General features: G+C 40.2%; 1 protein-coding gene across 6 annotated transcripts in view; it reads left to right on the top strand.

Annotated features, from left to right (window-relative positions):
* The window catches only part of LOC134342318 (glutamate receptor ionotropic, kainate 2), a 534,599-nt gene that overhangs the window by 326,877 nt on the left and 180,558 nt on the right, over window positions 1-27,164 (top strand). For all 6 annotated transcript variants that reach the window (XM_063040301.1, XM_063040302.1, XM_063040303.1 and 3 more), the window contains exons 8-10: window positions 10,993-11,136; window positions 14,764-14,871; window positions 17,058-17,171. In XM_063040301.1, coding sequence (XP_062896371.1) covers window positions 10,993-11,136; window positions 14,764-14,871; window positions 17,058-17,171 — 366 coding nt within the window. The remainder of the gene's footprint in view (window positions 1-10,992; window positions 11,137-14,763; window positions 14,872-17,057; window positions 17,172-27,164) is intronic.

The following is a 27,164-nucleotide window of genomic DNA, read 5'->3' as shown; positions in this document are numbered from 1 at the left end:
CTTTCCGCTCCCTGGATTACAAATATTAAATATTAAAAATATTACAAATAGTAAAAATTAGTAAATATTAAAATTTTAAATTATAAATCATAAACAGAAAATAGAAAAATGGGAAGTAAAGTAGTGCAAAAAAGCCGAGAGATAGGTCTGGATATTTGGAGGGTAGGGCCCAGATCTGGGTCAGAATCCGTTCAGCAGTCTTATCACAGTTGGAAGGAAGCTGTTCCCAAATCTGGCTGTACGAGTCTTCAAGCTCCTAAGCCTTCTCCCGGAGTGAAGAGGGACGAAAAGTGTTTTGTCTGGGTGGGTCGTGTCCTTGATTATCCTGGCAGCACTGCTCTGACAGCGTGCGGTGTAAAGTGAGTCCAAGGATGGGAGATTGGTTTCTGTGATGTGCTGCACCGTGTTCACGATCTTCTGCAGCTTCTTTTGGTCTTGGACAGGACAACTCCCATACCAGGTCGTGATGCGCCCCAGAAGAAAGCTTTCTACGGTGCATCTATAAAAATTAGTGAGGGTTTTAGAGGACAGGCCAAATTTTTTTAGTTTTCTCAGGAAGTAAGGGTGCTGGTGGGCCTTCTTCGCAGTGAGTTCTGCTTGGTTGGACCAAGTCAGGTCATTTGTGATATTGACCCCGAGGAACTTAAAGCTTTTGACCTATTCCACTTGCGCACCACCGATGTAAATTGGGTGGTGCGGTCCGCTACTCCTTCTGAAGTCAACAACCAATTCCTTCGTCTTGCTGACATTGAGGGATAGGTTATTGTCTTCGCGCCATGCCACCAGGTTCTTAATTTCCTCTCTGTATTCAAACTCATCATTACCCGAGATACGGCCTACAATTGTTGTGTCATCAGCAAACTTATATATTGAGTTTGATGGAAACTTGGCTACAAAATTGAGGAATTTGTTCAAAGTTTACATAGTATAATTCTTCTTTCTGACTTACTAAACATGTAGCCAGAATAATATTCTTCTCCCAAAAGCTGTGACTATTTACGTTGGCATCCATAACACTGAAATTGCCTGTTTAATGCTATAATTCTTGTTAAATTTTCCATGTTTTCAATATTTTCCACAGTTCATAATTTAATCCCTTTGTTTGGTCTATTTATCTCAGAAAATGAATGTAATAATTACATATATTTCCATACTGTGGAGTTATATACAAAGATCTTCAATTTACAGAATTTCACATGACGAATAATAATGTGTTTGAAAAGTGGAAATGAGTAGGAATTGGTAAGAATAAGATTTTTCTGTATCATGCTTCTTATTGATCTTGATGATAAATTTGGAAACTTTATCTGCAAGCAGAAAGTGATGAAATTTTAGTGGACTTACCAGAGTGTTATAAAGTAATACATGGTGGTATGAGAGATGTACATGCATGTTAAAAATTCCTTTCATCTACTACCATTATTAGAAAATTCTCTCCCATAAAATCTGTGACTGTCAGGACCAGTGAATGTCAAAAGTTTTTGCCAAACCTCTGTGGGCATGTGGCGAACTCTATTCAAAGCTAAGTAAGCAATTCAGGAAAAAGTAAAGCATTGGGATGATGGGAAAAAATATAGGAGGAAATCTTCATGGAACCTGAAGGATTGGGTCAATTGATGCATTCCTGCATTGTTATTTGTGTGTAAACTTTTTCATTCCACTTTTAACACAAGAATCAATGTTCCTTCAGCAGTGTAGGGATATGCCGTAACATAAATCAGGGATGCACACACATAATAGGTAGATAGGTAGATATACTTTATTAATCCCGAGGGAAATTTGGTTTCGTTACAGCCGCACCAACCAAGAATAGAGCATAAATATAGCAATACAAGAAACCCCAACAATCAAACACCAAAATGCAAACTATGCCAGATGGAAAATAAGTCCAGGACCAGTCTATTGGCTCAGGGTGTCTGACCCTCCACGGGAGGAGCTGCACGTTCGATGGCCACAGGCAGGAACGACCTCCCGTGCTGCCAAGTGTTGTATCACGGTGGAATGTGGCCGAAGTCCAACAGTAAAAAGTTCAATATCCAGTCTGCAAACACGTTCCTCGACCGTAATATACCCCGGATAGCACCATCCGTTGTTAGCCAGAACAGTAAGCATCGAACTCCTTTACGCTTACCGCTCTCGGTGCACTTCCGGTCAGCCGGAACGGTATTACCCACCGAACTCCTCTTCTCCAAAAGTCTCTGTTGTCTCGACCCGGTCTTCTTTCCTCAGCTTTGTGATCCCCCTCTGTGTGTTTTCCTCCGGATTTCAGCAGGGGTATCCACCGCTCTGTTCGCCAAGCCGGCCGGTCTTTGTTGGTCCGTGAAATACACAATGCGACCTTGCTTCTGTCCCACGTAATTTATTGATGATAATTGGAAAAGTTGTAAAAAAGAGAAATAATATCTGGTTGTTAGTTTTCTATTATACAGAAGTGATGCAAAGTCTTGTTGAACTCTTTATGGTTAGAATTAATTTCAGATTGCGACATTTTCAGAAAAATATCAAGGACTGAAAAATAGTGCAGAAGTATTGCATTGAGGAGCGTGGCCAGTTATGCAGAGAGCTGGTTTGTTGTTAAAACTGAGATATTTAAAGGGAAGATTCGCCAGAGATTTTCAGAAGCATAAAGAAAACAAAATCATGCTCTCTGTGTAAAAAAAACTCCTAATAAGACCATAAGTTACAGGAGCAGAATTAGGCCATTTGGCACTTTGAGTCTGCTCCACTACTTCATCATGACTGATATATTTTCTCTCTCAGCTCAATCTCCTGCCATCTCCCTGTAACCTTTCATGCCCCGACTAATCAAATATCGATCAACCTCTGCTTTAAGTATACCCAATGATTTGGCCTCCGCAGCTGCCTGTGGCAATGAATTATACAGATTTACCATACTCTGGCTAAAGAAATTCCCCTTCATTTCCATTCTAAAAGGATGCTGCCATCCATTCTGAGGTTGTGACATTCAGGCTATTGAGGCCTTCCAGCATCTGCTAGGTTTTAATTAGGTCACCCCTCATTCTTCTGAATTCCAACGAGTAGAGGCCCAGAGCCATCATGTGAGAAGTCTTTCAATTCCAGAATCATTTTTGTGAACCATGTTTGAACCATTTCCAATGGTAACACATCTTTTCTTAGATAAGGGGACAAGAACTGCTCATTAAGTGAGGTTCACCAGTGCCAACCAACTGGCAGGAATATTCAAGGATATTTTCAACCTCACTGCTACGGACGGAAGTTCCCACTTGCTTCAAAAATGCAACAATTATACAAGTGCCTAAGAAGAATAATGTGAGTTGGCTTAATGACTATTGCCTGGTAGCATTCACATTACAGTGATGAAATGCTTTGAGAGGTTGGTCATGACTAGACTGAGCTCCTGCCTCAGCAAGGACCTGCACCCATTGCAGTTTGCCTATCGCCACAATAGGTCAACGGTTAGGAGTTTGAAGAAATTTGGTATGTCAACAAATACACTCAAAAACTTCTATAGATGTTTCATGAAGAGCATTCTGACAGGCTGCATCGCTGTCTGGTATTGGGGGGGGCGGGGGGCGCGGTGTGGGATGTACTGCACAGGACCGGAAGAAGCTGCAGGGGGTTGTCAATTTAGTTGACTCCATCTTAGGTAGTACCCAGGACACCTTCAGGGAGCGGTGTCTCAGTAAGGCAGCATTCATTATTAAGGACCTCCAGCACCCAGGGCATGCACTTTTCTCACTGTTACCATCAGGTGAAAGGTACAGAAGCCTGAAGGCACACACTCAGTGATTCAGGAACAGCTTCTTCCCCTCTGCCATAGATTCGTAAATTGATAGTGAACCCATGAACATTACCTCACATTGTAATACATATTTCTGTTTGTGCATGATTTAAAATCTATTCAATATATGTATACTGTAATTGATTTACTCATTTATTATTATTTCTCCTATATTATGTATTGCATTGAACTGCTGTTGCTAAGTTAACAAATTTCATGACACATGCCAGTGATAATAAACCTGATTCTGATTCTGATTGTAAAGCTTCAACATTACATACTTGCTTTTATATTTGTAACTCTCTTGCCATAACAAACTTAGCTCATTAGCTAACTCTGCTAGCCATATGATTCAGCATTGCACAGATAACAGTGAGATGGCCACCTTTAATAAGCAATGCAAGTCTAGTGCCGGTATGATTCGGGTTCAACTAAACAGGAAAGTTGGAATGTGAGCCGGAAATTGGATACCACATCAGTGATTTCAGAGACGATGATTACCACATGCCATCCAATTCCTAAATGGGCACTGAAGCTTTGGACATTACCTCACTTTTTAAAAAAATATACAGTATTCATGATTTTGCACATTTAAAAAAAATCTGTTCAATATACATAATTGATTTAATTGTTTATTTATTATTGTTATGTTTTATTATTTTTTTTTCTCTCTTTCTGCTAGATTATGTATTGCATTGAACTCCTGCTGCTAAGTTAACAAATTTCACGTCACATGCCGGTGATAATAAACCTGATTCTGATTCTGATTCTGATCATCTGGATGTAATAAATAAATAAGGGTATCCGTTAGTCTTGCGAGACCATGGATCTGTGCCTGGAAAGTCTTCACTCTCCAGGGCGCAGGCCTAGGCAAGGTTGTATGGAAGACCGGCAGTTGCCCATGCTGCAAGTCTCCCCGCTCCACGATGCTGATATTATCCAAGGGAAGGGCAAGGGCCGATACAGCTTGGCACCAGTTTCGTCGCAGAGCACTGTGTGGTTAAGTGCCTTGCTCAAGGACACAGCATACTGCCTCAGCTGGGGCTCGAACTCACGACCTTCAGATCGCTAGTTGAATGCCTTAACCACTTGGCCACGTGCCCACACTTGGATGTAATAATTTAACATATAAGACCATAAGTCCATAAGACAAAGAGGCAGAAGTTGGCCATTAAGCCCCTCGAGTCTGCTCCGCCATTTTATCATGAGCTGATCCATTCTCCCATTTAGTCCCACTCCCCTGCCTTCTCACCATAACCTTTGATGCCCTGGCTACTCAGATACCTATCAATCTCTGCCTTAAATACACCCAATGACTTGGCCTCCACTGCTGCCCGTGGCAACAAATTCCATAGATTCACCACCCTCTGACTAAAATAATTTCTTCGTCTTTCTGTTCTGAATGGGCGCCCTTCAATCCTTAAGTCATGCCCTCTCGTACTAGACTCCGCCATCATGGGAAACAACTTTGCCACATCCACTCTGTCCATGCCTTTCAACATTCAAAATGTTTCTATGAGGTCTCCCCTCATTCTTCTAAACTCCAAGGAATACAGTCCAAGAGCGGACAAACGTTCCTCATATGTTAACCCTCTCATTCCCGGAATCATTCTAGTGAATCTTCTCTGTACCCTCTCCAACATCAGCACATCCTTTCTTAAATAATGAGACCAAAACTGCCCACAGTACTCCAAGCGAGGTCTCACCAGCGCCTTATAGAGCCTCAACATCACATCCCTGCTCCTATACTCTATTCCTCTAGAAATGAATGCCGACGTTGCGTTCGCCTTCTTCACCACTGACTCAACCTGGAGGTTTATTTCTTCTGCCAAAGCGTATAACCAGACACTTTTCAACATTGTATTTCATTTGCCACTTCTTTGCCCATTCTTCCAATCTATCCAAGTCTCTGCAGACTCTCTGTTTCCTCAGCACTACTGGCCCCTCCACCTATCTTCGTATCGTCAGCAAACTTAGCCACAAAGCCATCTATTCCATAATCCAAATCGTTAGTGTACAATGTTAGAAGAAGCGTCCCCAACACAGACCCCTGTGGAACACCACTGGTAACCCAGCAGCCAACCAGAATAGGATCCCTTTATTCCCACTCTCTGTTTCCTGCCAATCAGCCAACGCTCTATCCACGTATGTAACTTTCCCGTAATTCCATGGGCTCTTATCTTGTTAAGTAGCCTCATGTGTGGCACCTTGTCAAAGGCCTTCTGAAAATCCAAATATATAACATCCACTGCATCTCCCTTGTCTAGCCTACTTGTAATTTCCTCAAAAAATTGTAATAGGTTTGTCAGTATATAATCTATACTTATTGAAATTGGTCAGAGAAACACAGCATAAAATAGTGATTTGAGCAAACCAACTCAAAATAGATTGCCAGTAGACATTGAGTGTAAGAATACTTAATTGAGTTATTGATGCAAGCAATATACACACAGTGGCTACTTTATTAGGTGCACCTGTACACCTACTCATTAAAGCAATGATGTGGCAGCAACTCAAACAGGTTCAGCTATTTTTCAGACCAAACATCAGAATGGGGAAGCAATGCCATCTAAGTGACTTTGACTGTGGAATGATTGTTGGTGCCAGACAGGTTAGTCTGAGTATCTCAGAAACTGCTGATCCCCTGGCATTTACAAGCGTACATGCACAACAGTCTCTAGTCTAGAATTTACAGAGAATGATGCAAGAAACAAAAAGACATGCAGTGAGTGGCAGTTTCTGTGGGTGAAAGAGCCTTGTTAATGAGAGAGGTAAGATGAGAAAAGCCTGATTTGTTCAAGCTGACAGGAATGCAATAGTAGCTCAGATAACCATGCAGTGCTGTGTAGAAGACCATCTCTGAATCAGTTTTAATCACCTTATCAAAAGTCATTGTTGTGAGATTAAAATACATCTGTTCCAATTCAAAGTATTACCTGGAGTGTTTTTATTTATATAATGTTATAATTCAAGTTTTTTTAAGTGCTGCAGTAATGTTTGACAAATCCTACCAGAGATAGATGGGGGAAAACGAAAGTCACACACACAGGAGTAAAAAATGCCTAATACTAGAATTTGGAACATATGGAGAAATAGAATGATGTTTGCTTTAGTGGGAATACAATGAATTTTAATTGTCCATAAAAGAGTAAAGTTTAATCCAGCAGTGTAAGTTTTATAAAATTTCATTGAGAAAAACTATGATGTACAAGATGTGTGAGTTAATATTGATGATTTCAGACATAATACTACTACTACTACATCGACTTAGGCCTAGGGGACTGGCGTCGGGTGCGATGACGGACTCTCCACTTCTCCCTCTCCCTCATCAGTGTGTTCAGTTCAGACATAATAGGCTAAATTAATTGATGCTGGAGAGACTATTTGCAGTCAGTGACCACTCATATTAATGAGCAAAGATCAGAGATTTCCTGATGTTGAGGTTGCGGAGAAGCAGTGCAGTACTTGAGGTTTGGATGAGGTGATGGTCATGCTGTGGGGGTAGGTGTGGGGTGACATTGGGGTCTGGAGTTGGTAAAGTGAGGCTGATGATTTAGCCAATCTAATGCAAAGCTTGTTAATAAAATTGATTTGATTTTATTATTTGAAGGCAAGTTGTCTTTATTTTCAGCTAATTTTCAGTTATTTTTAAATAACTGCAATCTGTGGAAAAGTTGTTGAGTTGTATGGATGTCCTGATCAAAGCTCATACCGACCAGTATTTCTAATCCAGAGTATCTGATAATCTTCAAATCGCTGATGGGGCATTGTGGTACAAACATCAGTTGCAGTTTTGCCTGCGTTACTGTGGCTAACTCCAAAGCCTATTGAGCATCAAATTGACATCAGATAGAAGAAATATTTGTCATGGATTCTGATCCAATCAGCAAGATGTTTGTAGTTGATTGAAGATTGATCTCATCTCAATATCCTCGCGGGCACTCAGCAGTCTTCAGAAAGTAATCGACAAGCTCCAAAAGGACAGGAATCCCTGACTACTTCAGTTTTGCTCCCTGAACATATTGTCATCTGTTCTACTGGATATGGGAACAAAAAGAAACATGCAAGTTTGCCAGGGGCATGAAATGGATGGCTGAATCACCATCTTGTTTCACACAGATGAGCAAAATCAGAATCTGTTTAATTCACTCTATGAATTTCTAGTTTTAATTTTCATGTATTCCGGTAAGGAAACTGCAGTTCAGCAGTGTGGATGTTATTGAAACTGTGAGACCAGGAGGCCCAGGTATTAGCTATTTAACTGTTCTTGAATAGCTATGTATCATGAGTAACGTAGCTATAGTGTAGGAATGTGGAGGACTGTACAGATGATGCATAAAATCAGCAGTATAAGCATAGTGATTGGAGCTTTATTAGTTCATGCACAGTGTAGTGAAAACACTCTAGTCAGGGCTGCAAGCTGTATCTCCAGTGCTACTTCAGAATAGTGTTCAGTCATCTGACCAAAGTGAACTAAAACTGCAGTATAGTTCATCTTGAATACTGCTGGCTCTGTGATGTAGAACAAGCCTTTGTTTCTGCTAGGAACAAAGCAAGCATGGTATTCTGTGAGGCACACAATGGAGAACTAACTCAGTACCTCTTGTTTCACAGTAATGCACACAATTAGAATCTGTCCCACTGACTAATTATGTGTCCTGTATGAACCTCAAGCTTTATTTGTTATGATTTTAAAACTGGTTTCTTCTGTGGTGAATTTCTACCTATTTTGCTGATTGGCACAATGAGATACAGATTTCTAGGCCCATCACCCAACTGATGGTTTTGTTGAATATAGCGGAGAAGAAAGAAAATAAACTTTTGTATGTTGTTGAGATCTGTCAGTGAAAAATAGGTCAGTATTTATGTTCTGGTGAAAAATGCTGCTGTTGCTATGTTGCTTGGTATCTTCTATTTTGTTGTAAGTTTGCAATGTTGGAGCCGGAATGTATGACATTTATGACATTTGCAGGCTGCTCCCAAAATATCCTTGCAAACAAAGCATTTTACGCTATGTTTCGATTTACATGTGATAAATAAATCTGAATTTCAATCTTAAAGTATTGTGGCCATCCCTTCAGAATACTTACCTAACATTCAAAGTCCGTGCCAACTTTCAGAGCATTCATAGTTTCATGTAACTCTAACAACAGGTATTCACGTGAAAAATACTGTCACCATTTAAAAATCTACCAAGCTGTACATGTGACTATGATTTTATTTCTGACCGATGTCAGGATTCCTTTCTGTGATCCTGCTGATAAGAACAAAAGACCATTAGAGATAGGAGTAGAATTAGGTAATTCGGCCCATCGCCACTGCTCCACCATTGCAGCATGGCTGATACATTATCCTGTCTGTGTGTATTGCTCTAGATTTCCAGCAGCTGCAGTACTTCTTGTGCTTATTATCCCTCTCAACTCCATTCTCCTGCCTTCTTCCTGTAGCCTTTAACACCCTTACTAATCAAGAGCTTATCAACCTCTGCTTTAAATATACCCAATGACTTGGCCTCCACAGTCACCTGTGGCAATGAATTCCACAAATTCACCACCCTCTGGCTAAAGAAATTCCTCTTCACCTCTGTTCTAAAGAGACATCCTTCTTTTCATAGGCTGTGCCTTCTTGTCCTGGATCCCACAATGGGAAAAATCTTTTCCCACTCCACTCTATCTAGGATTTTTAATATTCAATAGGTGTCAATGAGGTTATCCCTCATTCTCCTAAACCACAGAATCTCCTAAACCCAAAGCCATCGAACGCTCCTCATATGTTAACACCTTCATTCCCAGGACCATTCCTTTGAACCATCTTCAATTCCAGTACATTCTTCCTTAGATATGAGGCCCAAACCTCTTCACAATACTCCATATGTGGTCTGATCTATACTTTATAAAGCCTCAGCATTACATCCTTGCTTTTATATTCTCTTGCTCTCAAAATGAACGTTAACATTACATTTGCTTTTGCTTTCTTTAGAATGACCTCAACAAATACATTTGTAATATTATCATAGATTTTTTGGAACTGAGGGTAGACGAAGTTAAGGTAGATAGCAGCCATCACATAATTGAATACGGGAACAGTCTATAAAACTGCTTGGCCTTTATTGGTTCTCGTAGATTTAAAAAATTAACATTAATATCCAATTTCACAATCTATTACTTTCATAGAAACATTAACCTGTTTAAGACATGCAGATTAATGCTATTGTTTGAAGCAGTAGATTAAGGAATGCAAAGTAAAAAGGTCAAGCAGGGCGTAAGTAGGGCTGATAACTTATTGAAGCTAAAGGTCCAACGAAGAACAGAATGTAGAATTCGAACTTCACCATTATCCCACAAATGTAAACTGTGTATAAAAGCCCAGAAGCATACCGCTGAAGGGCCAAGACAAAGAGGAAAGCTGATCAAAATTGGCTCTTTAGCCTCAATGTATGTGAGTCTGTAGCAGCCTCTTCCTACAAGTGGATTTTGACAGCCAGAGACGGACACTGAAGTGTAGTCGCTCTGACTAAAGAAATAATTACGAGACCTGCCAAGAAAAGAATCTTTATGATTTTCAGTTTCACATGTTTTTCATTTATGCTTTAACAAAAGGCTACTTTATAAAAATGAAAATACTGACACATTTATGATTACCCTCAGGTGGTAAACTGTATTTCACTTTTTAGCTAGTTCACTGTTTTCACAAATAGTAAAGACTGAAATAATTTATGAATGCTGGAAATTGAAATAAAAGGTGTTAGAAAAGTAGATCTGCATTTTGGTCTGATCTCTTTTCTGTATTGCCTTCCAACATTACAACCTATAATTTAATTGATCAAACTTGTTAGTGAATTGTAAGTTTTATTTTATTTGAATCTTGGAGTCAAAACGGCATGGAAAATGCCCTTCAGCTCATCAATTCAGCACTGATTATTGAATGCCCATTCATACAAGTCCCATTTTATTCTTTTCACATTCCTATCAACAGCCTCAGGTTCTACCATTGGTGTCAACTTGCAGTGGCCAAGTTACCAACCAATCTGCATGGCATTGGGATGTGGGAAGAAGCAGAGCATGTGGAGGAAATATCTATAGTCACAGTGAGAATGTGCAAGTTCTACACATAAACAGATACCACTGGGATTTGGGAATTGAACCCAGGTCAGTGGTGCTGTGTTGCATCATCTGTACTAGACGTTACAGATTAATGCTTAATTCTTATTGTTCTGTTTCACACTTTAGACAAATGCTGCCTTGGTGTATGATGCTGTCCACGTTGTATCTGTGGCTGTCCAGCAGTCCCCACAGATGACAGTCAGTTCATTACAGTGCAACAGGCACAAACCCTGGCGCTTCGGAGGACGCTTCATGAAGTTTATTAAAGAGGTACGACGGACAGTAAGATGTTTGGAACATTATTTTTGTATGTCATATATAAAGTATTTTCAAGTGTTTTTTCTTTATCTCACAAATTCAAGGATTATTATTATCATCAATCACTGACCCTTTTCTTTTGAGACTGACCCTTGATTCTAAGTATATCATCCTTGCATCTACCTGGTCAATTCCCATAAAAAGTGTGTTCCATAACACCAACTCTCATTCTTTTAAACTCATGTGAGTGTAGGCTTAATGTGCTTAATCTCTCTTCCTAGGACAGACTTTCTATCACAGGATACAAATTGGTGAAGCTTTGTTGTATAACACATTATCATCTCTTGAATGAAGCAGTGATTGGAGGGTTGTTATTTTGACTGGAGGTCTGTGACCACTGGTGTTCTGTAAGATCAGGTGTTGGGACTTCTGTTTGTTATATATAAAAATGATTTAGACAAAAAAGATGCAGATGACATAAAAAATTAGTGAAATTGCAGAGTGAGGAATATTGTCAAAGTATACAGGTTGTCAAAATACATAGATCAGCTGGAAATTTGGGCAGAGAAATAGCCGATGAAATTTAATCTGGACAAATGTGAGGTGGATACACAAGAGACTACAGATGCTGAAATCCAGAGCAATGATCAATCTGCTGGAGGAACTTGGTGGTCAATCAATATATGTGGGGAGAAAGGAATTGTTGATGGAAAGTGTAAAGTGTGAGGTAGCAGGCAAGAGTAAAATATATAATAAAAGGCAGGATTCTTTGAACCATTGATGTATAGAGTGATCTTGGGGTACAAGTCCATAGCTCCCTACAAGCAACAGCTCAGTCAAAAGGGTGGTACAGAAGATGTATGGCATACCTGCCTTCCTAGTCAAGATATTGAATATAGGTGTTGGAAAGTCATGTTACAGCTTTATAAAGCTTTAGTTCGGACACGTTTGGAGTATTGTATACACTTTTGGTTGTATTGTAGGAAGGATGTGGATGCTTTGGAGAGGGTGCAGAACACATTCATCAGATTGTTGACTGAATTGGAGAGTATTGGCTGTAAGAAGATTTGAACAAACTTGGATTGCTTTTGATGGAACATCAGTGGCTGAAGGGAAACTTTACAGAAGTTTGAGAGTTATGGGTAGTCAAGTGTTTTTCCTGGCTGAAAGTGCCAAGTACTAGAGGACATGGATTTAAGGTGAGGGAAGCAAAGTTTAAAGGAAATGTGTGAGGGAACTATTACATAGAGGATTGTAGTTGCCTGGAGCGCATTACCTGGGGAAGTAACAGAAGCAGATAGTATAGCAGTGTTAGATAGACAGACAGGCAGGCAGGGGAATGGAGAGATACGGACAATGTGCAGAAGATGGATTAGTTTAGATTGGCACTATGGTCAGTGCAGACGTGAAACACTAAGGGGGCTGTTCCTGCGTTGCATTGCACTACTCTCTGTAATAATACAGCACTGATGGCCTTCACTGTTTCCTGCTGATGCTGCAGTGCAGGTGATAGATTTTTACTGAAGTTTTGTTCAATCAGTTCTTATTTTCCATTCTTCTTCAAAGGTTTCTTGAGCTTTTGTCTTTGAATTGTCTAGATAGCTAAATTCTAGTGAAGTAAAGCATCTGATTGGTTGATAAGCATTTCAATCTCAAGCGTTTATTTCCTCTCTGCTTGTATGTTCTCTTTTCGACTTTCTCCTGCTGCACTCATATGATTCCCTACAGTTGGTGCTTTATCCATGTCCTGAGGAGGAAAATCTTGAGTCACTACAGTGATAATAATTTGAAACCTTGGCCTAGTTAGATGAGAAGAACCACATGTGTTTTATGTCTGTGTGGGCCAATATCCTCTTCTCATAAGGTGCCTGAAAAATGTCCATGAACATATGAAATAGAAGAAGGAGTTGTCCATTTAGCTTCTTGCCTCTGTTATTCCATTCACTTTGGTTGTAGTTGATCTCTTACTTATGCTGATGGTCCAGCTCAAAAAAGTTCTTGAGCTTATCATTGAATGGATGTTGGACTATATTTGTTAGTAAACATTCTGAGCAAATCAGAAAGTTCCTTGCATCTCCACGGTTTTCCAATCACCCAGGTGCTACTCCCCGGCCCTGCTCCCCATTTGTTGCTGTCAGACTAAAGAACAAGCAATGGCCTTTTATAATAAAATAGTTAAAAGTGAAGAACAATATAATAAAATCAGTATTTACCCACCTATCTTCCTCCTCCCCCCCCACCTGGTTTCACCTATCACCTTCTAGTTTGTATTCTTTCCTCCCCTCCCCAGCATTTTATTCTAGTTTCTTCCCCCTTTTTTCCAGACCTGATAATGGGTCTCAGCCCGTAATGTTGGTTTGTTATTTGCTCTTTATAGTTGCCGTCTGATGTGCTGAGTTCCTCCAGCATTTGGTGTGTGTTGTTCTGAATTTCCAGCACCTGTAGAATGTGTCTTGTGTGTATGACAAACAAATATGGACTAAAAAAGATGGAAGATACATTCTCATGGAATGTCAATGTAATTAAATCTGAGAATCTTCATAACTAATACCCTGGAGTATATTAGGTCTGGACTGGTTGCCATGTAAAATATTTCCTCTGCTGTTGGCAGCCTTTGAGATGGGGTTTTACCATTCTTCCTTTGGAAGGGGCTGAGTTTGCAGCAGTTCCTTCTTTTTACCTTACATTTCCAGGGCTAGGTTCCATTTTTCCAAGATCACTTGCCCCAAAACAGATACAGGCAAATCCCAATCTGAAGCTAAAGAAGCTCCTAGCCTAAAGGTTTGCAAGCGACTTCACCTGAGTTACTGACATACATTTTTCTACTGAGAACAGGGAGACATTGTCCCTCAAACAAGGCACTACAGAAATGCATACACCTGATTGTTGGACCCCTTGGTATCCAAGCCCTCCTACAGCAAAACTACTTTAGAAGCTTTACAAACGTTAATACTTATACACTGCAGAACACAAAACGTAGGTGTGTATATATCTGGTAGTGCTCCAGCTACAGGTTATTGTCTTTCCATGTTAGCTTTGTATGTCCTTAACTATCTAATTAGCTTTCAGATATCAAAAATAATATAAAATCTGTTCAGGGAAGAAAATGTTTCTTAGGTCTAACAAATTCAAGGATGACTATTATCCATGATTGAATTTTGTCCAGGCTTGTCAATCCCCTTAAGATGCACTTAAGTTATCTGTGCTTATCACAGGCAGCTGCATTTTAGCTGGTACCATTAAGAGTCTGTTACCATGACAATGATAAGTGTGCCTTGTTTACTTTTCTCTGGTTTTAACTGAAGTGTGATGCACATTCCTTAATTCTGATGAGAAATCCAGAAAGCTTCAATATTGCTGTCTGCCTCCCTAATGACTCTCTGCTGGGAGACCTGCATTTTTTGTTGGCAGTTCTCCAGGAAGTGAATAGAAGTTTCATCTGACACTAATCAATATGTTAATAACTAGGAGAGCCAGGAAAATAGTTTTTACTGCCCAGCACTTGTAGCTGGTAGAGTCTATTAACACTACGCTATAAGTGGTGACAAATACATACCTAATTTCAAATTAAAATGCTCAGCTGATCTTGCAAAGAACCTATGCTTTCTTTACTTTGCTTATCTTTTGTTTCCTATCTAGGCTCACTGGGAAGGTCTAACAGGGAGGATTATATTCAACAGTTCTAATGGCTTGAGAACCGACTTTGATTTAGATGTGATCAGCTTGAAGGAGGAAGGACTTGAAAAGGTATTTGAGTTCTGCTTTAAACTTATGTTATGTACCCCGTAACTGGGTTGCCAAACCAGCAGAAATGGATCACTCAGTTGGAGTCTGGAGTACTAGAACTAAGAAAGTTTTATTAAAGAAACAAGCAACACAGTAATCGAAAGGATAATAAATGCAACAGTTCAGCGATGATAAACACACATGTGCACAGAATTAAGATAACAGCATCAATCAAGCTCTATCGTTAAATGACCAAATTTCAAAATGACTCAAAGTTCAGTCCAGTTCAGTTCGCAGTAATCGTTGCCATGGCGATGAACAACGTGGGGGAAGAGAGAGATAGAACAGGAACAACTGATCATTCAGCACAGCTTCACTCACAGACCGGCGAGATGGCTCACAAGCAGCTTTTGGGCGGGTCCTTGGTGATGTCACCTGAGGTCACCGACTGTGACCCCTCCTCCAGATGCGGTCGATCCTCTGCAGTGAACCCGGCACCCAGGCAAGGGCGGACACACACCGGGTTCCAGCTGATCGTACCTTTCCACCCTGGTCGTTGTCTGGTACTTCTCACCCACCCGCTTCCAGGGTCTCGTTACCTCGGGTGGCGTGTGTGTCCCGCCTTAGCAAACCGGTCCCTTTTTATCCCCCTGCTGGGGTATCGCCTGTCCATCACTTCAAACAGTTCAGGGTTCAAAGGGGGGAGCCGCTCCAGACAGCTCTCTCTCCCACGTCCCTGCATTACACATCTCCAGACGCTGCTCCATTGTTCCTTATCTCTCCTTCCCCGGAGGGCAGGTGGCAGACCACTTGCTGATGTCACTGATGCTAACCCAGGCCAGCAAACATCTTAATTTTATGTGTATTCTCGTCACACTTAGTAAACTGAATACAAAGGAAAAATAGGAGGTAATTTTAAAACAATGAAAAAAACATAATCCCCATCAGCAATATGTCAGATTAATGGCATTTATGAAAATGAAAACCAGTTTGATAGCTGAGATATTGCTTAGAGATGCAGTGATGATTCAACAACATGGGTGCACAGGGATATACGTTGCGAATGTATTTTCTTTCAACACCTGTACTGATTCAAATGCTTCTGGTATTGTGTAATAGAACCAACAATTACCATTGACCAGCTCAGCCATAGTTAAAATTAGACTAAAACAAAATTGGAGATGGGATCAAAAGTTTTCATCTTTTGTTAATCAGATTTTTCACTACTGATAAATTGGGTTAACTATGCACACCTGGAGAATTAGCAGAATGAGAGAGCACCCAACCAGCTGGAGAATGAGTTGGAGGATTTTAACTTTGAAATATTATCATTCATAACCAGAGTGAACTTCTCACCAGGTGGAAAAGCGCCATTATCAACAAATAGATTTCAGATCATTGGTGTGGGGGATTCTGGGAACTAAACAGAAGGGTCTTCACTTGTTTGGTTTGTATTTGGGAGAGGCAGTCAAATGTATCGAGGAACAGAGATGCATGAAATGAAGCAAACTTAAGTTCCTCAGGAACCATAAAAATGAATCAAAACAGATTCTTACTTTTATTTAACCTCATTTGTGCTATTTCCATGTTCTCTGCTTTTATTGTGGGATTTATCCTGGCAGGGGAGTCAGGATGGCTTTTTCAGATAGGTCTAGATTTGATGTTGTAATTTATTCCCTAAGAAATCATCAGTGTCTATAATCAGTATTTTTAAAGAAGAACTCTATTACTTTTCATCTGCACATAAAATTTATATCTGGTGGAAATGTAGCAGGATCAGAGAAACAAAGCAGAATACAGTTTTCATGTTCATTCTTGATGCTTCACAAGGGAAAATTGAATGTTATACTGTTCAATGATTTCTCTTTGCTTTTTTTGAAAGAATTATGTCAGGTTTTATAGCCAAATGATATTGCTAAGTCTAATGATCACCTAAGAAGGCCAGAAGTTTGAGCTGTTGCATCTCACAGCAGCTGCCAATAGGAACATCTGGATAACAGTTTATTGAGTCTGTAGCTCCATAGGGGTAGGGAGGAAAAAAAACTAAAGAACAAATGCATCCCAAAAATAGTTTGTTAATTATCAGCAACTTTGTTACATTCAGTCAGAATTTTTGGAGAAGATTACTTCATAATGTAAAGCCATCTAAGGATTCTCTTAAGGATGTTGCTATTTTGATAATTGCATAATGTCACTCTCCTTTACAGGTTGGAACCTGGGAAACCAACAGCGGGTTGAACATGACTGAGAACCGTAAAGGAAAGACGGCTAATATCACAGATTCATTATCTAACCGGTCTTTAGTTGTTACAACAATCCTGGTAAATTATTATAACTTCCTCTCCTTTCATTTCTGACATAGTGCTACGCTAATGTGGGAAGCTATGAAAAGGAACAGAGAATGTGTGCTATTTTCCAACTGAAATTCGTAGGCCTTGAAGGCACATGAAACATTTAGATAATACGATCAGTTGCTGAGAAACTATTTACTTTTGAGAAAACAAGGCAAAGGTTTCAAGTCCAAGGTGCAAAAAAAAAACAACTAGAGAAAAGCAAAACAGCAGACAATGTAAATCAACAAGTGAGGAGCATGTATTTGGAAAATGTGACCCATGTCGAAAAAAGAGGTAGAGATAACAGAAGGCCGAAGATAATGGGCCCTTGTTGCTCAGTTGTATGTAACATAACTTCCCAAACCCTGATTTCATTTTATGCTTCTAAAAGAACATCATGCACTTTCCTCATTTTGACAACTGCTGTCTGGACATTGACCCCTGTTGGTGGCACTGACACACTGTGTATAATCAGCAAGTTGAGTTTCACTTTTAAAATTCATTCCATTGAAATTGGCATCATATTTTGGCATGTTTAATCCGATCAATTATGGATGAATTTTCTGCCAATATTTTTAGAACAATATTCCGGCTATAAATAGTAACAGGTGTAGATTTTAAACTTTTAAAACTTTGACCCATATGTTGCTCTTTTCAATTATAATATAATGCAGGTGGGCTGTAGTGAATAGTCAGACTTAAATGAAGTCCAACAGATTTGCATTTTCATTATAATGTGTCTCCAGTGATTAGGGAACATAGCAGATGCTTAAGTTGCACATCTCTCATAGTTAAGCTGGATACAAAGTCATGGCAGAGCAGGATAAGAGAACAGCATATTATACTGTGCGTAAAAAAAAAAAAATTCAGGATAATTAATTATCTACACTGTTGCATCAGTACCAGTGAAGGTTACCACTGCAATGAAGTTTTATATTGCCTGTATCCCAGCAGATACTGCAGAATCAGCCATGCTTCTATATAGAACTCTCTTTATAAAGGGAGCTTAATCCAACCCCACCTTCCTCCAGCATCCTATCTTTTGTAAAATACATGACATAATTGTGCATTAGGTTACAGTTATTTGAGGTCTGGCAGAAATCCATATTCTTCCAGAAATATTGCTCATTGGTACACTGCTCTTCTGAGGCAGAATCACCTGACTCTGCTGCCAGTGGGAATATGTAACTGACTCGAAACTTGTACATGGAGCACATTGAGATTCCAAATTTATTGCTGCCTGCAGGTTTAGGAAGGGGGTGGTTTCTCACTGATGCAGTCTAACAAATTACAGGTCTTTGAAAAGGAAGAAGACCTTGGCGATGAGGTAAATGCTGAAAATGTGGTTGGAGTTTACTCAGGACCATATTTCCTCGTTAAAAATCGATATAAAACTATCATGTGCTTAATAATATAGATTGCTTAGTCAATAATAATATATATTGCTGAAACTAATCTATCCAAAGCTATGTGTGTGGTTAGACATGAATCTGTTAGTTGCATAACCCGATTTTTCAATATTTGCTTTAGTTCAGTCTGCTTTTTATATGGCCACTGATGTTAAGATAACAGATCCTAAGGATGTAAAATTGAAGGGGTCTGCTGAAGGTAAATCCAGTCTTCAGGAGCCACTTTTGAGCTGAATGCATTTCTCAAAACCTTTGAATCGTCTAATATCATGTTCAATAACCTGTACATTTATTATGTGCTGCTCACCACTTGAAACAGGTACTTTTACAAGCTCATTTTGACTGTAAGGTGTTTGCTGTTCTTTCATAATGAATAAAGTGTGCACTGCAAAATTATTGCCACTTTAATTAGAGGATTCTGACAATGCAAAAACCCACCTGTTTTTTATTTGGTGAAGAAACAAAGCATGTTCCAAAAAAGGATTATTACTTAATTTTAAAGGTAAAATTATGTGGAGGCTTGTTAGCACATTATCATTTGTGTTATCATTCTCAATCACTTAATTCTGGCTGTATGCTTGTGGAAGTTATTCAGAGAGACTCAATGTTATTTAACCTGTGTTAGCTATCAGTATTAAGTTCCTTCAAAATATATGGTCCACAACATAAGCCTTAGCCATGCTGATATTTTATGGTTATAGGAAAAACAACTAACTGCAATCATGACTGAAAAGCACACCTCAGTAATAAATAATATCTTCAGTTTTATTATGGGAATGTTCTGAGTATGCGGTCGCTGGAATTTTCAAGAAATTAGTGTAAATGAAAAGATATATTTACACAATTTCTTCTGGGCTTCTGTTGCTCTCTGAACTCCTGGCATGGGATTGGAAAATCAATGTAGAACTTAAAAACTAAGTTTATGATTTGCTGTTACTTAAATGCAATGTGCTAATTCAGATTGCTTTGTGATGCTATGAGTGGCTATTTACAATAAATATTCCTCATATTATCCAGCTTCTCTACAGTTCCACTTTTCTTACCTGGACCTGTACATAGTATGCAGCTTCTGCAGTTTTTTTTTTATTTTTGTTTAATCTTACAATTTGTTTTGTTGGTTCTCAGTGCCTCAGGAGTAATTGTTACTTCAAATGATAGGGTAAACTATGTGATAGGTAAATGGCATTCCATGACATATCTCACTGATGTTATTTCCACTGAGTTCACAGGAACCCCGCTCCTCACTACAGTTATTTTCTTGCAGATTGAAAAGTCTATCAGGCAGCAAATCTGGGGTATCTCTTGAGACTTTAGGTACAGTGAAATATCCCAATCTCATTATGCTCAAATTATATGCTGTAGGTCCAGTCCTATGGTAAAATGAGAAATCTGTTGACTGAACAGCAATGAAAGTTGTACTAGTTTTCTTTTCCGGATTGTTTACTCTCACTGTATGTCCCAACTTTCTGTTCCCTCTGACTGGCAGGATTGTATTTCATCAGTCATTTGGACACTTTCTTGTCTTCTATATGAACGTAATACATGCTATTCATTGCAGTTAAGTCAAGCAGACAATTGGTTCAAATTGCTCACATAAAGGCATCCTTGTGCATTTTACTGAAATAGTCCCACTCAGGCTGAGGAGCAGTGGAGGAACAAAGATTATTTCAGGCATAACATTTGAAATTTATGTCTTTGAACTTAGTTTCTCCTATGTTTTTGTTCTCCTATATTTCTGCCCTGAATAAAAATCCTTCTCTATAAAATAAAATTTCTCATATATAAAATTACATAAAGTGGAAAGCATACAGTGTGTGTGGGAGCATTTCAATTACTGTGCAGCTGTGCACCGTACAGTTTAGAGGGAACAGTGTTGCTCAGGTTGTTTTTCTTTGAATTGGTGATTTATTCTTTGTAATGTGACTACTCTGGGCTTACCTCTGCTGCTATCTATCCACTTCAGCAGCAGTTTCCACCTGTAGAGGCTAGACGGTTTGATTCTAGTGTTGAAGTTTCCATTTGGCCATAACTTTGGCCCTAATTTTATTTCTGACAGGCTAAACGCTATTGATGGGGAAGCTGGAATTTCAAGGATTTAACTTTTCATATTGTTATTGCCTCTATAGCTTAAGCAACACCTTTTCCAAATCTTTCTATGTGCTTATTCTTGGATAGCGGGAATCATTATTGAAGCTAGATTTTGTTGCCAACTCCTTCGGAAGCTATTAGAGAGCAGCCATCTTAAATTGTGTGTTAATGGCCTTTCCATAGTGCTGTTAAGTAGTAAGAATCTTGTTCCAGCAATGATGAAATTATGTACGAATAACCAAATTAGGATAGTCTATCACTGGACGCTGTTACGTTTGTCCATTCCTACACCATTCCTACATTTCTGATTTGAAAAGCTCCAAAACCTGGGCCTCTGTACCTCCCTCTGCAACTTGATCCTCAACTTCCTAACTGAAAGACCACAATCTATGCAGATCAGAAATAACATCTCCACCTCACTGATAATCAACACTGGCGCACCTCAGGGATGTGTGCTTAGTCCACTGCTCTGCTCTCTTTACACCCATGACTGAGTGGCTAGACGCAGCTCAAATGCCATCTATAAATTTGCTGGTAACACAACTATTGTTAGCAGAATTTCAGATGGTGACGAGAGGGCGTACAGGAGTGAGGTATATCAGATAGTTGAGTAGTGCTGCAAAAACAACCTTGCGCTCATTGTCAGTAAGACCAAAGAATTAATTGTAGACTTCAGAAGGGATAAGATGAGAGAACACACACCACTCCTCATAAAGGAATCAGAAGTGGAACAAGTCGAAGGTTCTAGGTGACAGCACCTCTGAGGATATCTCCTGTGCCCAACATATCGATGCAGCTACAAAGAAACATGATACCGGCTACATATCATTAGGAGTTTGAGCAGATTTGGTATGTCACCAAAGGCACTTGCAAATTTCTACAGATGTACTGTGGAGAGAGCTTCGAACTGGCTGCATTACTGTCTATAATGGGTGGGGGAGAGACTACTACACAGGATCGAAATAAGCTACAGAGAGTTGTAAACTCAGTCAGTTGCATCATGGGCACTTGCCTCTGTAGTATCATAAAACATAGAATAGTACAGCACAGTACAGGCCCCTCGGCCCACATTGTTGTGCCGACCCTCAAACCCTGCCTCCCACATAACCCGCCGCCTTAAATTCCTCCAAATACCTGTCTTGTAGTCGCTTAAATTTCACTAGTGTATCTGGCTCCACCACTGACTCAGGCAGTGCATTCCATGCACCAACCACTCTCTGAATAAAAAACCTTCCTCTAATATCCCCCTTGAACTTCCCACCCCTTACCTTAAAGCCATGTCCTCTTGTATTGAGCAGTGGTGCCCTGGGGAAGAAGCACTGGCTATCCACTCTATCTATTCCTCTTGTATACCTCTATCATGTCTCCTTTCATTCTTTTTCTCTCCAAAGAGTAAAGCCCTAGCTCCCTTAATCTCTGGTCATAATGCATACTCTCTAAACCAGGCAGCATCCTGGTAAATCTCCTCCGTCCCCTTTCCAATGCTTCCACATCCTTCTTATAGTGAGGCGACCAGAACTGGACACAGTACTCCAAGTGTGGCCTAACCAGAGTTTTATCGAGTTGCATCATTACCTCACAACTCTTAAACTCTATCCCTCGACTTATGAAAGCTAACACCCCATAAGCTTTCTTAACTACCCTATCTACCTGTGAGGCAACTTTCAGGGATCTGTGGACATGTACCCCCAGATCCCTCTGCTCCTCCACACTACCAAGTATCCTGCCATTTACTTTGTACTCTGCCTTGGAGTTTGTCCTTCTGAATTGTACCACCTCACACTTCTGCAGGTTGAACTCCATCTGCCACTTCTCAGCCCACTTCTGCAACCTATCAATGTCTTTCTGAAATTTTTGACAATCCTCTACACTATCTACAGCACCACCAACCTTTGTGTCATCTGAAAAGTTGCCAACCCTCCCTTCTACCCCCACATCCAGGTCATTAATAAAAATCCCGAAAAGTAGAGGTCCCAGAACAGATCCTTGTGGGACACCACTAGTCACAACCCTCCAATCCGAGTGTACTCCCTCCTCCATGACCCTCTGTCTTCTGCAGGCAAGCCAATTCTGAATCCACCTAACCAAACTTCCCTGGATCCCATGCCTTCTGACCTTCTGAATAAGCCTACCATGTGGAACCTTGTCAAATGCCGTACTAAAATCTATATAGATCACATCCACTGCACTACCCTCATCTACACGCCTGGTCACCTCCTCGAAGAACTCTATCAGGCTTGTTAGACATGATCTGCCCTTCACAAAGCCATGCTGACTGTCCCTGATCAGACCATGATTCTCTAAATGCCCATAGATCCTATCCCTAAGAATCTTTTCCAACAGCTTTCCCACCACAGACGTAAGGCTCACTGGTCTATAATTACCCGGACTATCCCTACTATCTTTTTTGAACAAGGGGACAACATTCGCCTCCCTTCAATCCTCCAGTACCATTCCCGTAGACAACAAGGACATAAAGATCCTAGCCAGAGGCTCAACAATCTCTTCCCTCGCATTGTGGAGCAGCCTGGGGAGTATTCCGTCAGGTCCTGGGACTTATCCGTCCTAATGTCCAACACCTCCTCTGCCTTAATATCAACGTGCTCCAGAACATCAACCTCACTCATATTGTCCTCACCGTCATCGAGTTCCCTCTCATTGGTGAATACCGAAGAGAAGTATTCATTGAGGACCTTGCTCACTTCCACAGCCTCCAGGCACATCTTCCCACTTTTATCTCGGTCTACCTTCACTCCTGTCATCCTTTTTTTCTTCACATAATTGAAGAATGCTTTGGGGTTTTCCATTACCCTACTCGCCAAGGCCTTCTCATGCCCCCTTCTTGCTTTTCTCTGCCCCTTCTTAAGCTCCTTTTTTGCTACCCTATATTCCTCAATAGATCCATCTGATCCTTGCTTCCTAAATCGCATGTATGCTGCATTCTTCCACCTGACTAGATTTTCCACCTCACTTGTCACCCATGGTTCCTTCACCCTACCATTCTTTATCTTCCTCACCAGGACAAATTTATCCCTAACATCCTGCAAGAGATCTCTAAACATCGACCACATGTCCATAGTACATTTCCCTGCAAAAAGATCATCCCAATTCACACCTGCAAGTTCTAGCCTTATAGCCTCATAATTTGCCCTTCCCCAATTAAAAATTTTCCTGTCCCCTCTGATTCTATCCTTTTCCATGATAATGCTGAAGGCCAGGGAGTGGTGGTCACTGTCCCCCAGATGCTCACCCACTGAGAGATCTGTGACCTGACCCAGTTCATTCTAGATCTGCTATGGCATTCCTCCTGGTCGGCCTGAAAACATACTGTGACAGGAATCCGTCCTGGACACACTTAACAAACTCTGCTCCGTCCAAACCCTTGGAACTAATCAGGTGCCAATCAATATTAGGGAAGTCAAAGTTACCCATGATAACAACCCTTTTATTTTTGCACCTTTCCAAAATCTGCCTCCCAATCTGCTCCTCCATATCCAGGATATCTTCAAGGAGCAATGCCTGAAAAAGCCAACATCCATTATTAAGGACCTCCATCACCCAGAACATGCCCTGTTCTCATTGCTACCACCAGGAAGTGGGTACAGGAACTTTAAAGCACATATTCTATAATTCAGGAACAGCTTCTTCCTCTCTGCCATCTGACCCTCAACACAGGACTTCCCTCCTTTACTCTCTGTACACCCATGACTGTGTTAACACCCACAGCTCCAATCTGCTAGTTAAATTTGCGAACAATACTACATTGATTGGCCTTATCTCAAATAATAATGAGGCAGCCTACAGAGAAGAAGTCATCAGCCTGACACAGTGGTGTCAAGAAAACAACCTCTCCCTGAATGTCACAAAAACAAAAGAGCTGATTATGGACTACAAGAGGAATGGAGACAAGCTCACCACTGTTGACATCAATGGATCTGGGTTTGAGAGGGTGAACAGCTTCAAGTTCCTCGGTATACATATCACCAAGGACCTCACTTGGTCTGTACATAGAGTCTGTATGGTGAAAAGAAGCACAACAGTGTCTCTTTCACCTCAGATGGCTGAAGAAGTTTGGCACGAGTTCTCAAATCCCAAGGACTTTCTACAGGGGCACAATTGAGAGCATCCTGTCTGTCTGTATCACTCTGCCTGATACAGGAACTGTACTTCCCTCAATCACAGGACTCTGCAGAAAGTGGTGCGGACAGGCCAGCACATCTGTGGAGGTGAATTTCCCACTATTCATGACATTTACAGCAATAGGTGCGTAAAAAGGGCCTGAAGGATTGCTGGGGACTGGAATCACTCCAACCACAAACTGTTGTGGCTGCTACTATCTGGAAAAGTGTACCGCAGCGTTAAAGCCTGAACCAACAGGCTCCGGGACAGCTTCTTCCACCAGGCCATCAGATTGACGCTGACACAATTGTATTTCTGAGCTATATTGACTGTTCTGTTGTATATCCTACTGTAAAACTATTTATTCCAAATTACTGTAACTTACGCATTGCACATTCAGATGGAGACGTAACAAAGGTTTTTACTCCTCATGTATGTGAAGGATGTAAGAACTAAAAATTCGATTCTGAATGGATATTGAACCCATGAACACAACCTCTCTACTTCTATAAAAAAATTATTTTTGCAATGCTTATTTAAATAAATTATATATAGTATACATATGCACGCTTTAATACAGTTTTTTCTGTTATTATGTATTGCATTGTACTGCTGCTGCCAAGACAACAAATTTCCCAACGTACGCTGGTGATACTAACCTTGATTCTGATTCCCTTGCTACTTTTGTCCTTTTAGGTTACAAAGTAGAATTTCTGTTAGTTGCAAAGCTCTCAGCATTAAGCTATTCAAGACCTCTGCAGCCAATTAAGTAATAAACTCGGGCATTCTGTTGGTAGTGACAGAATAGAGATTGGAACTGCACAAGCAATTTGTTAGAACAGTTTATTATTATTCCATATAACTGCTTCTTCCATAGGGGATTCATTCCTATTGAGCTGTGACCAGAAGTATGCCCAGCTCAGTATCTTAAATGATGCTCAGGGTTTTAGGAAGATGAATGCAGGAGTTTTATAGATGCTAGAAAATCTGCCTTGTTGCCCTTCCATTTATAGTATGGCACTGTGGAATTACAGAACTGATAGATGTTCCCAGAAGTTTGAGGTGAAATACAGAGGTTCATTATTTTGGATTCTAAGGTTGAATATTTTATCAGAGTTCTGTCAGGGAAAAAAAGAACATAGGGATATGCGTAGGTGTCAGCAGGATCCTGTGGAAGGCATCCTGATGCAGAAAGTAGTTAATGGGTTTCCAGCTCGCTCATAGACATGTGGGGGTGCATGTATTCCCTGTCAGTATATTCTGTACTGCTGACACAAAGTTGTGGAAAATTGATGACCAGTTTGTGCTCTGATTCAGCTTTTGTGTGAGGGAGTTAATGGTATGAATAAAACTCAGAGTAATGCTTGTTCCTGCAAGAGATGGAGCCAGTGTGTAGGGCTTATTTAATTACATTATATCACAAGCATTTTAAATAAATGTCTATCCAGTGGCAAGGAGATTAGCCTGGAAAAATGGTAATAATCTGCATATTTGGTATCAGTTTCATTAGGCTAAATCTGAGTAGTCAATACCATTTCATCAAAATCGCATTCATAGGATTCTAACAAGTCTGGGATACTTGCTAATGGATGTGGTCAGGTTGTTACTAATAATGTTACTTTTATACTCAAAATATTTGAAGCTGCCTTGAGCATTTGGGTGTTTAAAGTCAACGAATAGCTTTTGATCTGCCACCATGGAGATAGTTAACTGCGATTCAAAACCGCAAGCTTAAACAATTATGGCGCCAAGGTAACTGAAGATTGGAGTTGATATACCAGAGCCTCGAGCATAAGAATCTTGGGTTACCTTCTGGTTTGGGGAAAGAAAATGATTACTTTCCAACTTCTTGTGTATAGGGTATGATTCTGCATATCATAGTGACCCAGCAAGCTGTATCATGACATGAAAAAAAGCTCAGTTAGTTTGGGTTAAATCAACAGATAATTGTATTAATGAATCCGAGTATTGTGATCACTCATTGTTAAAAATAAAATGAGGCTCTTTCAATTTGCAATGCTACCTTGTTCTTCTATTTTGCTATTCAGCCTGTTTTAGTACACTTATATTCTCACATTCTATTCAATGCCATATCTCCCCTGTGGAGTTCAGTGTGGTCTGATACTGATAGATGGACATTGATTACCTAATAATCACAGAACAACACTACTCTGCACACGGTAGAGCTTGCACCTGTTAGTCCAGATCAAACAAGTCTAGCCTGTTCTTCAACATTGTTGTCTGCTGCCTGTGCTGTTCCCAAGGCTGTGGTCATTATTTGTAATCATGCAAGTTCAAACATTTCCTCATGGTCTGCTGCCATGATTCAGACAGGTGATGAGGCTTCTACTAGTGGACATGAAGG

Source organism: Mobula hypostoma, chromosome 2 (assembly GCF_963921235.1).
Source record: "Mobula hypostoma chromosome 2, sMobHyp1.1, whole genome shotgun sequence".
In the NCBI taxonomy this organism is placed as follows: domain Eukaryota; kingdom Metazoa; phylum Chordata; class Chondrichthyes; order Myliobatiformes; family Myliobatidae; genus Mobula; species Mobula hypostoma.
Note: the sequence above shows the minus strand (reverse complement) of the source record. Positions and strands in the feature narration are given on the sequence as shown.